We start from the raw sequence: 16,581 nt of genomic DNA on the forward strand, positions 1-16,581 counted from the left end.
GTCAGAAAGAGGAAGACATCATCTCCATGTCAGAAAAATTTGCCTATAAGCTGTCCACAAATAGATCAGGCTGTCTTATGAGATAGCAAGAGAAGCCCATCAATTCATAAGCATCTATTTATTAAGAACCCACTGTGTTCAGCACTGGAGCAAAAGAAAGAAACAATTACAGCAAAGAAATAAACAATTACCACACTGAAGGAGTTTTTATTCTAATAGGGGCAACAAGCATATGTGCGTGTATACAGAATACACATCAGAAGAATGAAGACAAATACAAAGTCATTAAATATAAGGTAGTTTACAGGGCAGCTAGGTGGCACAGTGGATTGAGCACCAGGCCTAGAATCAGAAAGACCTGAATTCAGATCTGACCTCAGACACTAGCTGTGTGACCCTGGGCAAGTCACTTAACCCTGTTTGCCTCAGTTTCCTCATCTGTAAAATGATCTGGAGAAGGAAATGGCAAGCCACTCCTGAATCTTTACCAAGAAACCCCCATGGGGCAGCTAGGTAGCACAGTGGATAAAGCACCAGCCCTGGGTTCAGTAGGACCCAAGTTCAAAGCTGGCCTCAGACACTTAACACTTACTAGCTGTGTGACCCTGGGCAAGTCACTTAACCCCCATTGCCTCTCCAAAAAAAAAAAAAAGAAAAAAAGAAACCCCCAAATAGGATCAGACATGACTCAACAACAACAACAACAACAGTTTAAGAGGGAAGGCACTAGAAGAGATCAGGAAAGGTTTTAAGTATGTGAGCTGCTTTTTTTTTTCATTGTAGCCTAAGTACTTTTAATGACATAACATTTTCATTCTTACAGATGAAATTGCTAAAACAAGCTTTTTACTTTGAAAAATCTCCATGAAAGGATTTGCATTTCTGTCAAATGTGAGATTAGAATGAAAGTGGTATGCTTTACAATTAAAATCACAGATCGCAAAAACCAGAATCAGAAGTACTGCAGCCTGGAGCTGCTTCTCCGGAGGAGGAGAAGGATTCTGTGTGGCAGAGAAAGAGGCATGCCAGGCATGGGGAACAGCAAGTATAGACGTGCATGGATGAGAGGAACAAAGAAGGCCAGTTAGGCTTGATCGATTTAGTATGGGAGGGGTGGACAATGAACAAGGAAGCCTGTGAGATAAGTTGGGAAGATGTCACAGAAAGCTTTAAAAACCCAACAGAGAAATTTATATTTTATCCTAGAGGCAAGAGGGAAATTTACAACTGAAATTTACAGAATAGGAGAGTGATGTGGTCGGATCTGCACTAAAGTAAAATCACTTGATGGCAGTGTGAAGAATGGCCTGGGTGAGAGAGTCTGGGACACGAGGAAACCAAGGGAGGCCATTGCAATAATGTACGTGAGAGGTGTCATACAGGTGATTCTGATCAGGTAATGCATGGACTGCATGACCTCTGAGGTCCCATTTGACTTTGAAATGCATTCCACCCCCATCCATCCCCATGATTTCCCCCACCCCACCATATTCATGCCCACTGCATAGGAATAACTTTTACCTTGCCTCAGACATTCTTCTCCTTCCTCTTAAAAGGATAGAAAAGCCCAAATTAGGAATAATTCGTTTTCTCCCTTGCTACTAGATTCTAGCAACAATTCTCATCATGCTGAATATGGCAAGGACCTCATCCATCCCTTTCTTGGAAGCATTTGATTTGATTACTCATCTGCTTTCAGTAGGCTCAGGGAGCTGCCAAGAAGAGGCAGGCAACTCTCCAAGCCACGATGTCTTATCAGCTCTGTTTACATGTCACAATGAAGCCTGGCTCCTTTGGTCCAGTTATACCAAAGCACTTCAATTCCTGCCGGCTGAGAGGAAGATGGGAGATCACCTGGTCGGGGATTGCTCTGCCCCTTCCCTTGGAAGAATACCAACGGCAGCGTATTACTGCTCAAGAGCAACAATCAGGCCTGAATCACGATATTCTTAGGCCAGATGGGAAATCGATACAAAAACATTGCCAGACCAGTCCCACCACCCAGAATCAATGGCGTTGGTAGACAGATGAGCATCAGAGTAGATGTGCCTCCACGACTGCTGACCTGAGCCATTGCCCCGCCAGAACCTAATCCCTTTGTTTGGAAAGAGTGCTCGTTACAGAGCAAGAGAAGTCCAGGGGCCATGGAGCCAAATCACCAGCACAAGCCATCTGCTGGCCTCTGCTCCAGCTACTAAGGTTCCAACAATCTCCTTTGCTTCCTGCTCGTATGGTGGGGTTGGAGCTTAGCTGGCGTAAGCAGCAGTGAGACAGCTGCTGTGCCCTTGAATATTTCCTCTACAACAACCTCTTCCAAGAGGACTATCATGAACTCCAAGGAATCACAAGATTCAAAACTTTAAAAAGATCCAGCAGTGACTTCCTAAGTAGTACATTAAGCATAAACCATAAGATTTAGGGTCTTAGGGATCAATCATCTAGTCCAGTGGTGTCAAACTCAAATAGTGATAGATTGGCCACATACTAATTTAGATTATCACAAATTAACATTATCTATCGTGTACTGCATTTTTGTGTATTCTATTAAATATTTCCCAATTACATTTTAATCTGGTTCCTGCCACATTCAGGAGTTTTGCTCAGAGGGCATCAGTTGACACCTACAATCTAGTTCATAGGTTCATCACTCATAAACCTAGAATCAGAAGAGGCTGTCTAGTCCAACCCCAGGAAACTGAGGCCTAGACTGGTTAAGTGACTTGCCAAGGTCACACAGATAATAAGTGGTAAAGCTGAGATTTGAACCCAGTTCCTCTGACTCCAAATCTAGTATGTTTTCCAGTGAGCCACAGAGACTACCTGAGTACCCTTATCTCACAGACAAGGAATTCACTCTGAGGTCATGAACATATATAAGAACTAGAGGCAGAAATGGAACTCAGGTCCTCTGACTCCAAAGTTGAATGCCCCTTCCACTGCACCAGAATTGAGGTGCTAGGAACTCAGTCTCACCACTCCAACCTGCTTCCTCAGAGGAGCTATGAACTCTCACTGTGAACTAGCTATTTCCATTCTAAAACACCAACACCTGCTTCCTCTGTTTGACACAAAGGGTTACAAAAGTTAATTGGTTCATTTCCTAGACATTGTGGTGATTCACTTACTCATTCTTCTCCAGGTCCAAGATGAGGTCTTTCCCTTCAGCGGTTATCCTGAGTTCAGCTTTGAGGGGATGCTGAAAACAATAAAGAAAGAAAGAATGTCAGTTCCCTGAGAGAAGGGCCTGGGTCCCACAAATGTTCCAGGCAGGGCCAAGCACAGAGGTTCCACACTAACTGACAGTAAGCAAGAAAGAGACTTCATGGATGACCAAACTGCCTTAACAAAAAAACAGCCCAGACAAGCAACCACCAGAGTCTTCTATCCGACTTTTCCTGAAGAATGAAGGAAACATAAGACAGGAAAGAACCCTGCGCCATCAAGAACCACAGGGAACCAGGGCTGTCACGGGAAAATGTTAGAAAAGAGACAAGTTTTATTGCACTGAACGGCAAAGACAAGTGTGCCTCACTAGGGTCAAAGAAGACCAATTCCCTCATTTGGCTGCAAAAGCTTTGTGCACTCAGATTGAATATTACAGTTCCCATCATTATTATTAGGAATAATTCATTAATAATTGGGATAGAGGCTTGAGTGCTAATGAGAAATAGGATCATGTCTTGTCTAAGCTTTGTACCTACCAGTGTCTACAACACGTGCTTTACGCATAGTAGGTATTTAATAAAGACTAGCTTTAAAATGCTAGGATTCCACCATTCTGTGATTCTAAGTACTGTGGCCAATTTTTATTATTGTTGTTTAGCAGTTTTTAATCATATCTGATTCTTTATGACCCCATTTGGGATTTTCTTGGCAAAGATGCTGGAGTGGTTTGCCATTTCCTTCTCCAGATCATTTTACAGATGAGGAAACTGTGGCAAACAGGATTAAGTGACTTGCCCAGGGTCATACAGTTAGTATTGTACTATACCTTCCTCATGGAGTTATTGTGGGGCTCACATAATATAATGGAGTCGAGTCTCTGTAACCATAAAATTTTCCATCAATGACAGTTACTATTAATTATAATTACAAATCAAACATTATTATTAGCTGACATTAATTTGAAATTTTGTGATTTTTTTAAATTAAAATATCAGCTATTAGTAAAAATATAGTATTCACAGCTGATTTGGTTCTTTATGGCAACAGTTTTCATAAGTAATTGTAAATATTATTATTAATAATAGCTCACATTAATTTTGCACTTTCTGGCTGTAAAGAGCCTTCCCTACATTGTATCAGGTGAGCTTCACAATAACCCCATGAGGAAGGTATAACACAACAAACATTTATTAAACACCAACTCTATGCAGAGCACAGAGGCAGAAACACTGATCTTTGGCACATTCACAGGCACTGGTCACTGGCCAAAGACACCTAGGGTAGAGGGATATGACACGCACTACATATGGTCTACAATATGCTCCAAGTACATTTGAGAGTTACTAAACAGTCTTCTGTAAGGCCTGAGGAGGAAGGTGATTGAAAAATAAAGGTGTGGGGAGGAAGATCAGAAACCACTTCTTGGAGAAGATGGCATTCACATTGGGTTTTATAAGCTAGGCAGGAATTTAACAGGCAAAGAAGAGGAAAAGCATCCCAGGCAGAGTGAGCAGTATGAGCACAGAATACAGACATGAGAGCCTAGAGCTTTTTGGCAGGAGAAGAGACTCGTCAGGTTTAGCTAGATGGAGATCAGAAGCTATAAGTGAAGAAACATCAGATAGGAGAGGAGATGAGACAGGTTAATGGCATTATGTTATAGAGGCCTTTGAATGCTAATTAAAGGAGCACACACTTTATTTGGTAAGGGGATAAGGAGTAACTATCTGTATACAGATGAGGGACATAAGCAAATCTAAGCATCAGAAGAAATACTCTGGCAGAAGTATCCAAGTATAGGTTGCAAGGAGGAAAGAGCAGATTTGTTGAGAGCCACAAGATTAACCATACATTATCCTAAATATATTATATATCTGTATTTCTATGCACATTATTCAATTAATCAGACAAATATAAAACAAATTTTGTAGAAAGAAAATTAAGCCATACTTTACATAAGAGGCAACACGTGGGATTATTAATGATTGAGTCACCTAGAAATATGTGTCTTGGTACCACTATCTCAGCCCAGTATGGCAAATCTGATTCTTTTGGGTCACCTGTCTACCCCCCTCTGCATACCCTAGTAGTTCAGGCACCCATCTCTTTCCATCTAAATAACTACAATAATAGCCTTTTACTGGCCTTGGTACCTTCAGTCCATCCCCTCTCTAATCTGTACAACCCCCTGAATAATTATCCTAATGAGGTCATCCTATTACTCAAAAACCTTCAATGTCTCCCTACAGTCTAATAAATAAAGGCCTAACCCCATTGTCCAAGGCCTTATATGATCTAAATCCAATCGATCTTTCCAGCTTAATTTCATACCACTACTCTTCATGTATTCTATGTACCACTCTGCCTTCTCTTCTCATTCTGCCCTCGCCTTGCTCCATGCCTTGGTTCATCCCATAGCCATGTTTAGAATGGAAGCCCACCATCACCACTACCCTTACCCCATCTCGATCTGGTGAAATCCCCTTTTTAAGGCACAACACACAGATGTCATCCCCTCCATAAAGCTTCCCTTATTGTTTCCTCTGCCCGGGATAAAAGTGATCTTCCCCTTCCCAAATTTCTCACAGCACTTTGCCTGCTTTCCCTTGGATTCCATATCATTCTACTTTATATTTTATGAGAATTTCAAGAATTTCAGATTGGAAGGTTCCCCAAAGGCCATTTAATCCAACCTTTGCATCTCTAACATGTGGTCATGCCACATTTCCTTGATGCAAATGCTCTACTGGGGTGATGCTCACCACTTTCTGAGGCAGCCCATTTCACTTTGGGATACCTCTAATTGCTCTTCCTGACACCTAGCACAAACCTGTTACTCTCAAGCTTAGAATCATATGATTACAGATTTTGAACCAAAAAAAAGACCATAGAGATCACCTTGTCCAATCTCCTTAAGAAGAAGGTTGGAGGGGCAGCTAGGTGACAGCAGTGGATAAAGCCCTGGATTAATCTGGCCTCAGACACTTGACACTTACTAGCTGTATGACCCTAGGCAAGTCACTTAATCCTCATTGCCGGCAAAAAAAGAAAGAGGAGGAGGAGGAGGAGGAGGAGAAGGGAATGGAGGCACAGAAACATTAGACAACTCATCCAAGGTTATAAAGCTAGTAATCAGTAGAACAGAGATTTGTACCCAGGTTACTGGTCCCCAAATTCAGAGCTTATTCCTATATACCAACCATCCTGATGTTTCCATTGTTCCTAATTGTCTTCTGGGACCAAACAAAACAGGTCTAATCCACAAGAAAGTGATTCACAAGCTTGAAAACAGCTACTACATTCTCAAGGCAAAACCTTCCCAGGTTCTTCAGCTGATCCTCATGATAGGATTTTGAGCCCTTTTATCCTTTTCTGGATATTTTATCTTATTTGTGTGACTTCTTGGGCAGCATACAGCGGGATTATCACCTCCTTCATTTCAGACAATAGGCCTCTCTTCAATGCTGCCCAAGATAAATTAATTGTTTTTACTGCCCTGTCACACTGTCGACTCAGGTTGTATGGGTTGGACCAGATAGCCATTGGGCTCTTTCAACTCCCAAGTCCTGTGATTCTGTGATTCTCTGACATTGGTAGCCATTAAAAAAAACACATCTTTTCCAAACAAACTGCTATCTAGCCAACCCTCCCCCATCTTATATTTGTGAAGTTGACTTTTATGATCCAACTGCAAGTTTATCCTAATTAAATTTTGCCTTATTAGATTTAGTCCACCATCTTAGCCTGTCAATATCTTGTTGTATCTGGATTCTATCACCCTTGTGTATTAACCTTCCCTTTCAGTTTTGGATTATTTGACATTCTTTAAGCATGCCATTTATGTCTTTATACAAATCACTGATAAAAAAAAATGTTAACAGCACAAAGCCAAAGATGGATTCCCAGGGTATCCTGCTAAAGACTCTTCACGGTCTTTAAAACAAAAACATTATTGACCACTCATTGGTTCTGGCCATTCAACCAATTCTTAATCCTTTTAACTGTACTATTGTCTACTCTGCCATTTTAATCTTGTGTTTTAGTAGACTGAGGTCCTTTCCAGCCCTACATGTATGATATTACAATTAATTGCCTTCCTCCTCTCGCCCCTATAACCTTCATCTAACTTTGTCTAACTCTGCATTGCCGAAAGCTAGATGAACTATATATATATATAAGCAAGTTCCTGTCATCTATAAGTCTAGCAACCCCATCAAAAACAAATAAGGTGGGGGAAGCTGGTAGCACAGTGATTAGAGCATGGGTTATGGAGTCAAGAAACCTGAACTCAAATCTGGCTTCAGACACTTTACACTTAATAGCTGGGTGACCCTGGGCAAGTCACTTAACCCTGACTGCCTCACAAAAAAAAAAAAAAAAAAGAGGTTAAGCAGACATGATCTATTCTGAAGCCATGTTGTTTCTTTGCATTTTTTTTTCTTGATGTTCACAAACTATCCCTTTAATAATACATCCTAGAGTTTTGCCAGGTTCATGGGCTAAACTTTGCTGACTCTGCTCTTCCTTCTTTTGAAAGTCGAGGTAATATTTGTCTTCTCCAGCCTCACTCTAACTCTCCCATCTCCCTTGAACTTCCAATTATTCAGCAATCACATTTGCTAGCACTTTTGAATTCCATGGGGTAGTCCATCTGGGCCTGATGACATGAATTTATCCAAGGCAGCTAGATGTTCTCTTATTATCTCCTGACTTACCCTAGGTTTTAACTCCTGACTAGTCACTTCTTGCTCTGTGCTTTCCAGTACAAGGATCATTCTTCTTGGTAGAGAAAACAGAAGCAAAATGAGAGTCACATAATTCTATCTTTTCTCTGCTATCCATAAGAATTTTCCCATCTAACCCAAGCAGAAGGCTTTGCCTATTTTTTTAAATATTCTTTCCCCCAATATGTTTTTTTAAAAAAAGTAGTACCTTTTCTTGTTCTAAGCATTCCTTTTGAGCTTCAGCCGAACTTTAAGCCTCCCGATATTATTATTCCACAGGCTCACATAATGTTTTTCAATTCATCCTCCATTATGTGATCTTGGTTCCATTTTCTTTACATGTTTTTATTAGAAATTTAGTTTTCCAGAGAGTTCTCTGTGCATCCACATTGTCTCTTTAAACAACCTTGTTCCCACCCTCTCTGTTCTATTCATTTTCAGTAAGGGATACCCTTCTAGAGCTATATTTGAGTCATACACCTCTTGTATGTATTTGTATACATGCACACCTCCCCCTGCCCCAAGCATACTGTAGGCTTCTGGAAGACAAGTAGTCAACCATTTTTCATCTTTGTATTCTCATAGCTTGGCAGATGGTAGTAATTTGTAGATAGTAGGCACTTAATAAGTGCTTGTCAAATTAAATTAATTCATACTAAAAGGCAGTGTGGTATCCTAGAATGAGCATTGAACTGGGAATCATAAAACCTGAGTCAAGTCCTGCCTCTACAAATCACTGGTTGTAGGACCTAAAGTGATAAATATTTGTTAACAACACTTGAGCTCTCTGCAAGCACTGGGTCTCCAAGTCGGTGAAGGCACCTATTGCTTCAGGACTTTCTCCACCCTAAGATATCACTGGACCAAGAAGGATGAGGCCTAAGGCCCAGTCCATCTCAAGGACTGGGTTTAGAAGCCTCTTCACCCAGGAGGACTTACACTTGCGGGTTATCTCCTGGGTGCATCAGAAGCCACCCATCTCAGGATGAAACAAATTCTAATTAGGAGTTCAGTCATAGCCCTAGAAAACCAATGATTCTCCTGTTGTCCTTCACCTCAGTTTCCCAATGTTTGGAGAGAGAATAGGCTAATGATACTGCTCTGACCTAGATATCCATCATCACAGGACCCTGTAAGTTCTGGATGTCAGTTAACTGGCACTTCTATCCTGCAAAAACTTCTTACCTCCTTCCCTAATATCTATGGTATTTCTGAAAACCTAACCCTTTTAAGGACAGTTCACTCTCTCACCCCCACAAAACTCATGTAACCACACACACACACACACACAAAGCCCTATTCTATTCTACCTTTTCTTTTCAATTGTGCCCTCTGAAAATCCCACTTCATCCTAGACTAGTTCCACTCACCTTCTTTCCATTTTCTTATCCACACAGAAACCTGGCTCCCTTCTTAAGACAGTGCATCCTGGCTAGCATCTCTATCACAAGATGTTCCTCTCATCCCTCTGGGCACACAGAGTCAGGTGGAAGAGCATGCCCACTCCTTGTTCCTGACTACCACCTCCATACCCTCTTTCTAGCCCATCCTTCAGTCACCTCCACCCAGCCAAACCCTTTTGCTTCAACCTACTGATCCCCAGATCATTCTCCCTCCTTTCTGAAGGAGTTCAGTACTTCATTCACAGTCTTCCACTGCACCCTAACATGCTTAGTATTTCAGGACATTCTGATGTTCCCATAAACACTCTGACCTCCAGGTTCATCACCTCCCATCACCTAAATCTTCACTAGTCTACTTCAGAGAGTAGGAAGGCACAGGAATAGGTAGTTCTCACCATAACCTACAACTATGATACCTGAAATGCCCATCTCTGGTCACAAATTTCTATCCTTCCAACTCTCTCTATCCCTCATTCCTCTTAAATCTACTTTTCATCCTCACTGAAACTTCTAGGACATTCTTCTTCATTCATTCATTTATTCCATCTCTAGCTCACTTTCCTCTATCGAGTCTTGCTTGATCCTACACAAACGATTGGTTCAACTAATCATTCTCCTCCACTCCTGAACTGATACTGTGACAAACTTCCTTTCCCCTACCAGGATTCTGTCCTCCTGCTCCCATGTTGCTGAAGACATTGGGGAAAGTCATACAACTATGGCAATGTGATTTTCATTTCAAAATCATATTATCTGATCTCAACAAGGCCTTCATTGCTGCATAGACATGTCTTCCTTCTTCCTGATTAATTCTCTATTAACACTCCCTGCAGAGACCCTTCTAAATCTTCTCCTTGTTCCTCAGACTTCCTTTGCCATTCCAGTTCCCCTCTCCCCCTTCCTTTTTAGCAAATGACTGTGGCTTCTACTTTGCTGAGAAAATCTAGACCATGAGTTCTAAACTTCATCTCTCCTTTAATTCACACTTCAAAATCTTTTTATATCATTTCACATTTCCTCCTCTTTTAATCCTCTGAAGAACTGGTCCTTCTCCTTGACAAGACCAAGTCCTCTACTTGTACCCTTGATTTAATAACATCTCATTTCCTCCCAGAAGCTTCCCCTTTTTTATCATTACCTCTGTTTCTAACCTTCCACCTCATCCTATCTATTGGTTGCTTCTCTAGTATTTATAAATATTGTCTATCCTTAATTTTCCTTTGACTTTGATATTTCCCCAGGCTATTATTCTATATCATTTTCCCCTTTAGAGTCGAACTTCTAAATTGCTATCCTTCTTTATTGCTTTCTCACTCCAGAGAATTTAATGACTTGCCTAGGGTCACACAGCTGAGGCAAGATTTGAACTCAGGTCTTCTTGACTCCAAGTACAGTGCTCTATAGACCAAGCTACCTCTCAAAATGAATTGAATAATACATGGTCCTCTGTCCTTGGGGAACTTAAATTATAGCAACTTACAATATAGTGACCTTTCCTCTTTTAACTCGTTCTCTCCTTTGTTAAATGGTTTGAATTGGAAAATCTCTAAGGGGCCTTCCAGGACTGATTTTTTTTATGACTATGGTTCAAAGGACTTTTCCTGTGGCAATGATCAAATGCAATGTGAATCACAATGCATATAATTGCAAAGCATTTTTGTTTTTAATATCATCAAAGGACAATTGACTAATGTCCTCAAACATCTGAATGACCGTCCTCTTGTTATTGATCTCTACCCAAGAGGAACCAGGTCTAAGCGGTAGCTTTAGGGAACTAAATTAAAGGTAAGACTTGATAACCGGGAGTATCATTAGACACTGGAACAAGTCACCTTCAATTCAATAAACATGACATACATACCACATGCAGCACACAGTGATGAACCCATGCCAACACAAAGATTTAAAAATAAACAGCCCTCCAGGAACACATGACACCTAAATAAGCATAACATAGCATGTGAGGGGGACAAAGGTGAGAGAGATACCCATTTCAGAGGATTACAGACCCACCAACTCTCTCAAAGTCAACAAAACAAAGCAGGTCCATGATGTTTTTAGCATGATCTTGCTTAGTCGGGACCTTGCAGCCTTGGGAGATTCCTGCCAAATCAGAAGTCAAATGAAGCTCCTTGCTACTCTTGGTTTGGGTCTCATTTCCAACTGCACTGTCAGTGTAGCTCCAGCTCTCTTCTTTCCCTACCCACCCCACCCCACTTCCCAAAATCCACTTCCCTAAGAGCCCCAGGACAGGGATCCCCTGAGATCTGAATGTTCTGACCCACAGCTCTTGAGAAATGACAACAGGGTACATTGCTTAAACTCTTCTGTTACCTAATCACAAGGAGAATTTCACACTTAGAGAACAAGAAAGCTGCTAAAATTGCTTAATTCTCCCCACATGAAGATGTATTTACCGGTTCAAGTTATCTCTGCCAACACCTCTCAGCCCCTGTGCCCTGTGCCCAGTACTGGTTATTCTGTAGGTCTCTCACAGCTAGCCACACAGTACCAACTTTCTAAAGGCGTTTAAAGGGTGTCTCAGGGACCAACAAAGTAATATGGATGGGGTCTTCAAATGAATTAGTAGCAACAGGGCTGTGGTAATGACCCTAGTCAATAGCATTATCCTGTTAAGAGATGTTCTAAGCAGTTCAAAGGAACATTCTCACTCATGGAGGGATGGTGTAGATAATTCCCAAATAAAACTATCTCATTTAAAAATCAATTCTCTTCAACTTTGGAAAATGTACTTATACTTAAATTCATATATGACATTCCTGGTGTGCCAGAAACACCTCAAACAAAACAACTGTACAACTTTCTGAGGCGCTTTTCATCTTTTTCACCCAGCTCCACTGGTTCACGCCTTACATTGTCCCCCACCCTAAACTGGGCAGAGCCAGAATCATTGGTCATTTTGATGCTTTAGAAGGATCTAGAGCAGAGCTGGGCTCCCTCTGCAAACTTGTTGATTCATTCATTTAACAGTGGATAAAGTACCAGTCCTACAGTCAGGGAGACACGACTTCAAATCCAACCTCAGACACTTACTAGCTGAGTGACCTTGGGCAATCACTTTACCTCTGTTTACCTCAGTTTCTCCACCTGTAACAGGGGAATAATAATAGCACCTACCTCCCAGGATTGTTGTATCAAGTGAGAAGACAATTGTAAAGTACTCAGCATATAAATGTTAGCTGTTATTATTACTTGCTGAGTATCTGTATGCTGAGTACTGTGGATAATATACAAAGGTAGAAAAGGCTAATTAATTCCCTGCCTTTGAAGAACATATCTCCCAAGACTTCAATTATTTTTGTTTAAAAATCTTTTTTTAGCTCACGTTGAACTACAAGCAACAAGATCTTATTTATAGCTCAAGACTCCAAAAAGAGTCATATCAAGTTGAACCCCTTGTCCCTTGCAGAACACAATATCCCTCATTTAGATGCACGCGCTGCAGTTTGGTAGAAAAACAGAATAACATTTTCTGTTTTGTTTATAATTCCCTTTCTGATGATCCTTAATAATTTTGCTAGCCATTGGACTACAGAAACACACAGCGGGTCTTCAGGAAAGAGTCTGCAGCAGTAAGATCTCTCTACAATGTTGACTGCATATTCCTAACTTCCCTCGATAATTGACGACTATCTGGTAGTCATCCATAAATAAAATGATATTTTCTAAAGCTATTTTCAGTTTCTCCATCTTACATGCCTACAAGTTTCTTGAGGACAGGCACTAGGTGATTTCTTCATCTCTGCCTGTTAAAATCTGTCTCTTCCTTCAAGATTTGCTCAGGTGCCATTTCTTTCATTAAACATTTTTACACACACACACACACACACACACACACACACACACACCCCAACTAAAAGTGTTTCTTCTGCCTCATATTTTCCTACAACACTTTGCCTGAATCTCTCCTTTGCATCCATCTCCCTTTACATTGAATTATACTAATGGTGTAGCTGCTATTACCCGCTTCTCCCTTAGAATGAAAACTCCTTGAAGGCAGGAATGACTTCATTGTTCCTCTCAGAGTCTCCAGCTTTTAGCCCAGTCTACAACTTATGCCTAGCAGGTGTTTAAAAGAATGTAGAATTAAATTAAACTTGGATAGCAGAAGATTCTTTCCTAATCTTGTTTGACGTGCTAATATTAGAAGGAATTTGCATTCCCTTAGCAGACCAAATGCTCATGATATCTTCATCTAGATAACTGAATCCCTTATTTACAGGGGAGGAAAGGGAGGCCCAGGAAAGCAAAGTGACTTCTCTCCAGGATCACACACTTAGCTGGCCAGCTGCAGAGCCAGCATTGAGAAATGGCCCCAAAGTGTGCCATGTCATAGAAGAAAGTCGGCCTTGGGCTTTTGTCTCATACTATTCACAGAGTAGACAGACACACAGACACATGGGTAATTGAGAGTTACAAGGTGGAGAAGAGGCTGCTTAATCCAGGTTGGGGGGCGGGCACAATCAATATAGCAATGGTAATGAAAATAACTTTAGAGTGAAATCAAATGCTGAGCAATTGTACAGACCAATCTTGAACAGAGAAAACATGCGTGAAAATTGCCCCCCTCTTTGCAGTAGAAAATTCGGGGGGGTTATAATTATAGAATATAATGAATAGCACACACTGTTAAATACAGTCACTGTGTAGGCTGCCTTTGATGAACTCTTTGTCTTTGGCTTTTCTGATTGAGGTAGGTTTATATCTGGGACTGACTAGGATAAAAATAAAAGGTATTAATGCAACTTATTTTTAAAAACGGGAAAGACAGAATAGACTGCTGTATCTGTGTCTCCATGGAAGAAAAGCAGGCGGTGACACAGGGTGGATTCCAAACAATTAGAGTAGCCAACGTGCATGCGGGACTTCACATCCAGACCTACCTCAGATACTAGCTTGTGACCTCTCTGAGAATCAGTTTCCTTGTCTGTAAAATGGAGATAACCAAACCTGTGGTATCTACCTCACAGAGTTATTGTTGAGGATCTGAGAAATGTAAAGTGCTTTGCAAATCTTAACACAACATAATTGTCAGTTTTCAATATTAATATTATTACACGAAGTCAACAAAGGGCTTCACTCGTCCTAAAATATCTTTTCCATTGGCCTGCCCTAGTATCCCACCCTCCCCTTCTCTCCTACATGGCCTGAAACTTTCACCATCATTTTCATTAATGTGATATGAAGTAAAAGAAGGACATTGTCTCCATAAGGTACTTCAGTGGTTCTGTAAGCGTATAGAAGGGAGAGCTTTTTCCATCAGTGCATATCACAAACCATCTCATCCTGTGTGACACTTACCCTTGCCCTCCCAATAATTCCTCCACAGGAGGTTTACCCAATCAATTAATTAATAGGTACCAAGCACCTACTACATGCTCAGTATTGAGGTAGGAACTGGGGAAACAAAGACAAAGGTAAAATAGTCCTGCCCTCAAGGAGCTCACAGTCTAGAAAAGAAAAACAAATGTACACATGTAGGCAGATAAAATTAGATACATAATTGATCCAAGATAATCTGGACAGGAGAAAGGCACTAGTGGCTGGTGAGACTAGGAAAGTTCTCATTCAGGAGGTAGTGCTTGAAGTAAGTTTGGGAAGAAGCTAAGGCCTCAGAGAATTAGCTAAGAAGGGAGCATGAGAGGCAGCCCCCATGAATTAGAGTGGGGAGATGGAATTCTCTGTGTACACAAGGCAGGAAAGAGGCCAGCTTTTCCAGGGTGTACAGTGTGAAGGGAAGTCATCGTTATGTAGGTAGGGTTGAAACCAGATCACAAAAGGCTTTAAATGCCAGTCAGAGAAGTTTTTATGTTTTATTTAATTTTTGTTTTTATTTATTTAACTTTTATTTTATTTATTTAATTTATTTAATGTTTATTTATTCGGAGAAGTAAAAGGTAACTAGTAAAACTCCATGGACTAAGAAGGGAAATGATCAGATATGTGCTTTAAGAATATCCTTTGTTCTCAGAAAAAAACTTAGAAAGATTTACATGAACTGATACAAAGTTAAATGAACAGAATGAAGGAGAACATTGTGCACAATAACAGGAATATTATGTGAAGATCAACTGTGAATAACTTAGCTATTCTCAGCAACACAATGATTCAAGACAATCCTGAAGGACTTATGATGAAAGGTGTTGTCCATCTCCAGAGATAGAACTAGTGGAGTCTGAATGCAGATTGAAACATAGCTTTTCCTTTTTTTCTTTTTTTTTTGTCTGTGTTTTTCTTCTATAGCATAACTTTTATGGAAATGTCTTTTTCTTAACTACACATGTATAATCTATATCAAATTGCTTGCCTTCTCAATGGGGCACAGAGTAAAGAGGGAAGGGGAGAATTTGAAACCCCCCAAAAAAGAATGTTAAAATTGTTTTTATGTGTAACTGGGGGGAGTAACATATTAAATAAAAGAATATCCTTTTGGCAGGCTGAAGATCATCGATTAGAGACAAAAGAGAATGAAGGCAAAGGAAACCAATTAGGAGGTTGTTACAACAGTCTAGGAGATATGAAGAGGGCCTGAAGTACAGTGGAAGCTGCACAAGTGGAGAGAAGGGGACAGAGGTGAGAAATATCACTGAGACAGAATCAACAAGATTTAGATGGGGCGGGAGGAGGGAGAGAAGCAGGTGGAAGGGTCAAGGATGACTGAAGTTGAGAGCCTGAGGAGTTATTGGAAGAATGGTAAGTCCTCCAAAAAAAAGGACAGGTGGGAAGAGGGGGTGATTTGGGGGGAAAGACAATTAGCTCTTCTTTGAACATACTTTGTTTGAGATGCCTATGAGAATGTCTAGATGTAAAATCCCTAATAATTAATAGGTAATTTGGAAGTGGAGCTCGAGAAAGAAAGTAGGAATGGAATCATCTGTGTAAAGAGGATAATTCTAAACACGGGAAGTGATGTGGTCACCAAGAGGGTATGAAAAGAGAAGAAAAAAGGGCCCAGAACAGAACCAATGTGTTGGGTGTACTTTGTCCTACTAAATCGAATACTTTTTTATTATCAAAAACAAGTGGTGCAGGACAATCAAATATTCTTTACACCTTTTAGTCAGTTGCGTTTTTGTAAAGATGAGATCTGCTATAAAATATCATTTGCAAAAGTCTGCCTGTTCCCTTCTCATATTTATTCAAAAATAAATCAAAGGGGTCACCTCTAACATGAAGCTATTCTGTGAATGCTTGGTCAAGTCCATGTACTCATCCCATTTTTGTGCTATTCATACTTTCTTCAGTGCTATTTCCACTTCCTCCTATAC

The 16,581-nt window shown here is 40.6% G+C and overlaps 1 protein-coding gene across 1 annotated transcript in view; it reads right to left on the minus strand.

Annotated features, from left to right (window-relative positions):
- The window catches only part of ADAM19 (ADAM metallopeptidase domain 19), a 145,517-nt gene that overhangs the window by 119,674 nt on the left and 9,262 nt on the right, over positions 1-16,581 (minus strand). Inside the window, exon 3 of the mRNA XM_043980257.1 lies at positions 3,126-3,196. Within this exon, the coding sequence (XP_043836192.1) occupies positions 3,126-3,196 (71 nt within the window). The remainder of the gene's footprint in view (positions 1-3,125; positions 3,197-16,581) is intronic.

This window comes from Dromiciops gliroides, chromosome 2, assembly GCF_019393635.1.
Source record: "Dromiciops gliroides isolate mDroGli1 chromosome 2, mDroGli1.pri, whole genome shotgun sequence".
NCBI classification, from domain to species: domain Eukaryota; kingdom Metazoa; phylum Chordata; class Mammalia; order Microbiotheria; family Microbiotheriidae; genus Dromiciops; species Dromiciops gliroides.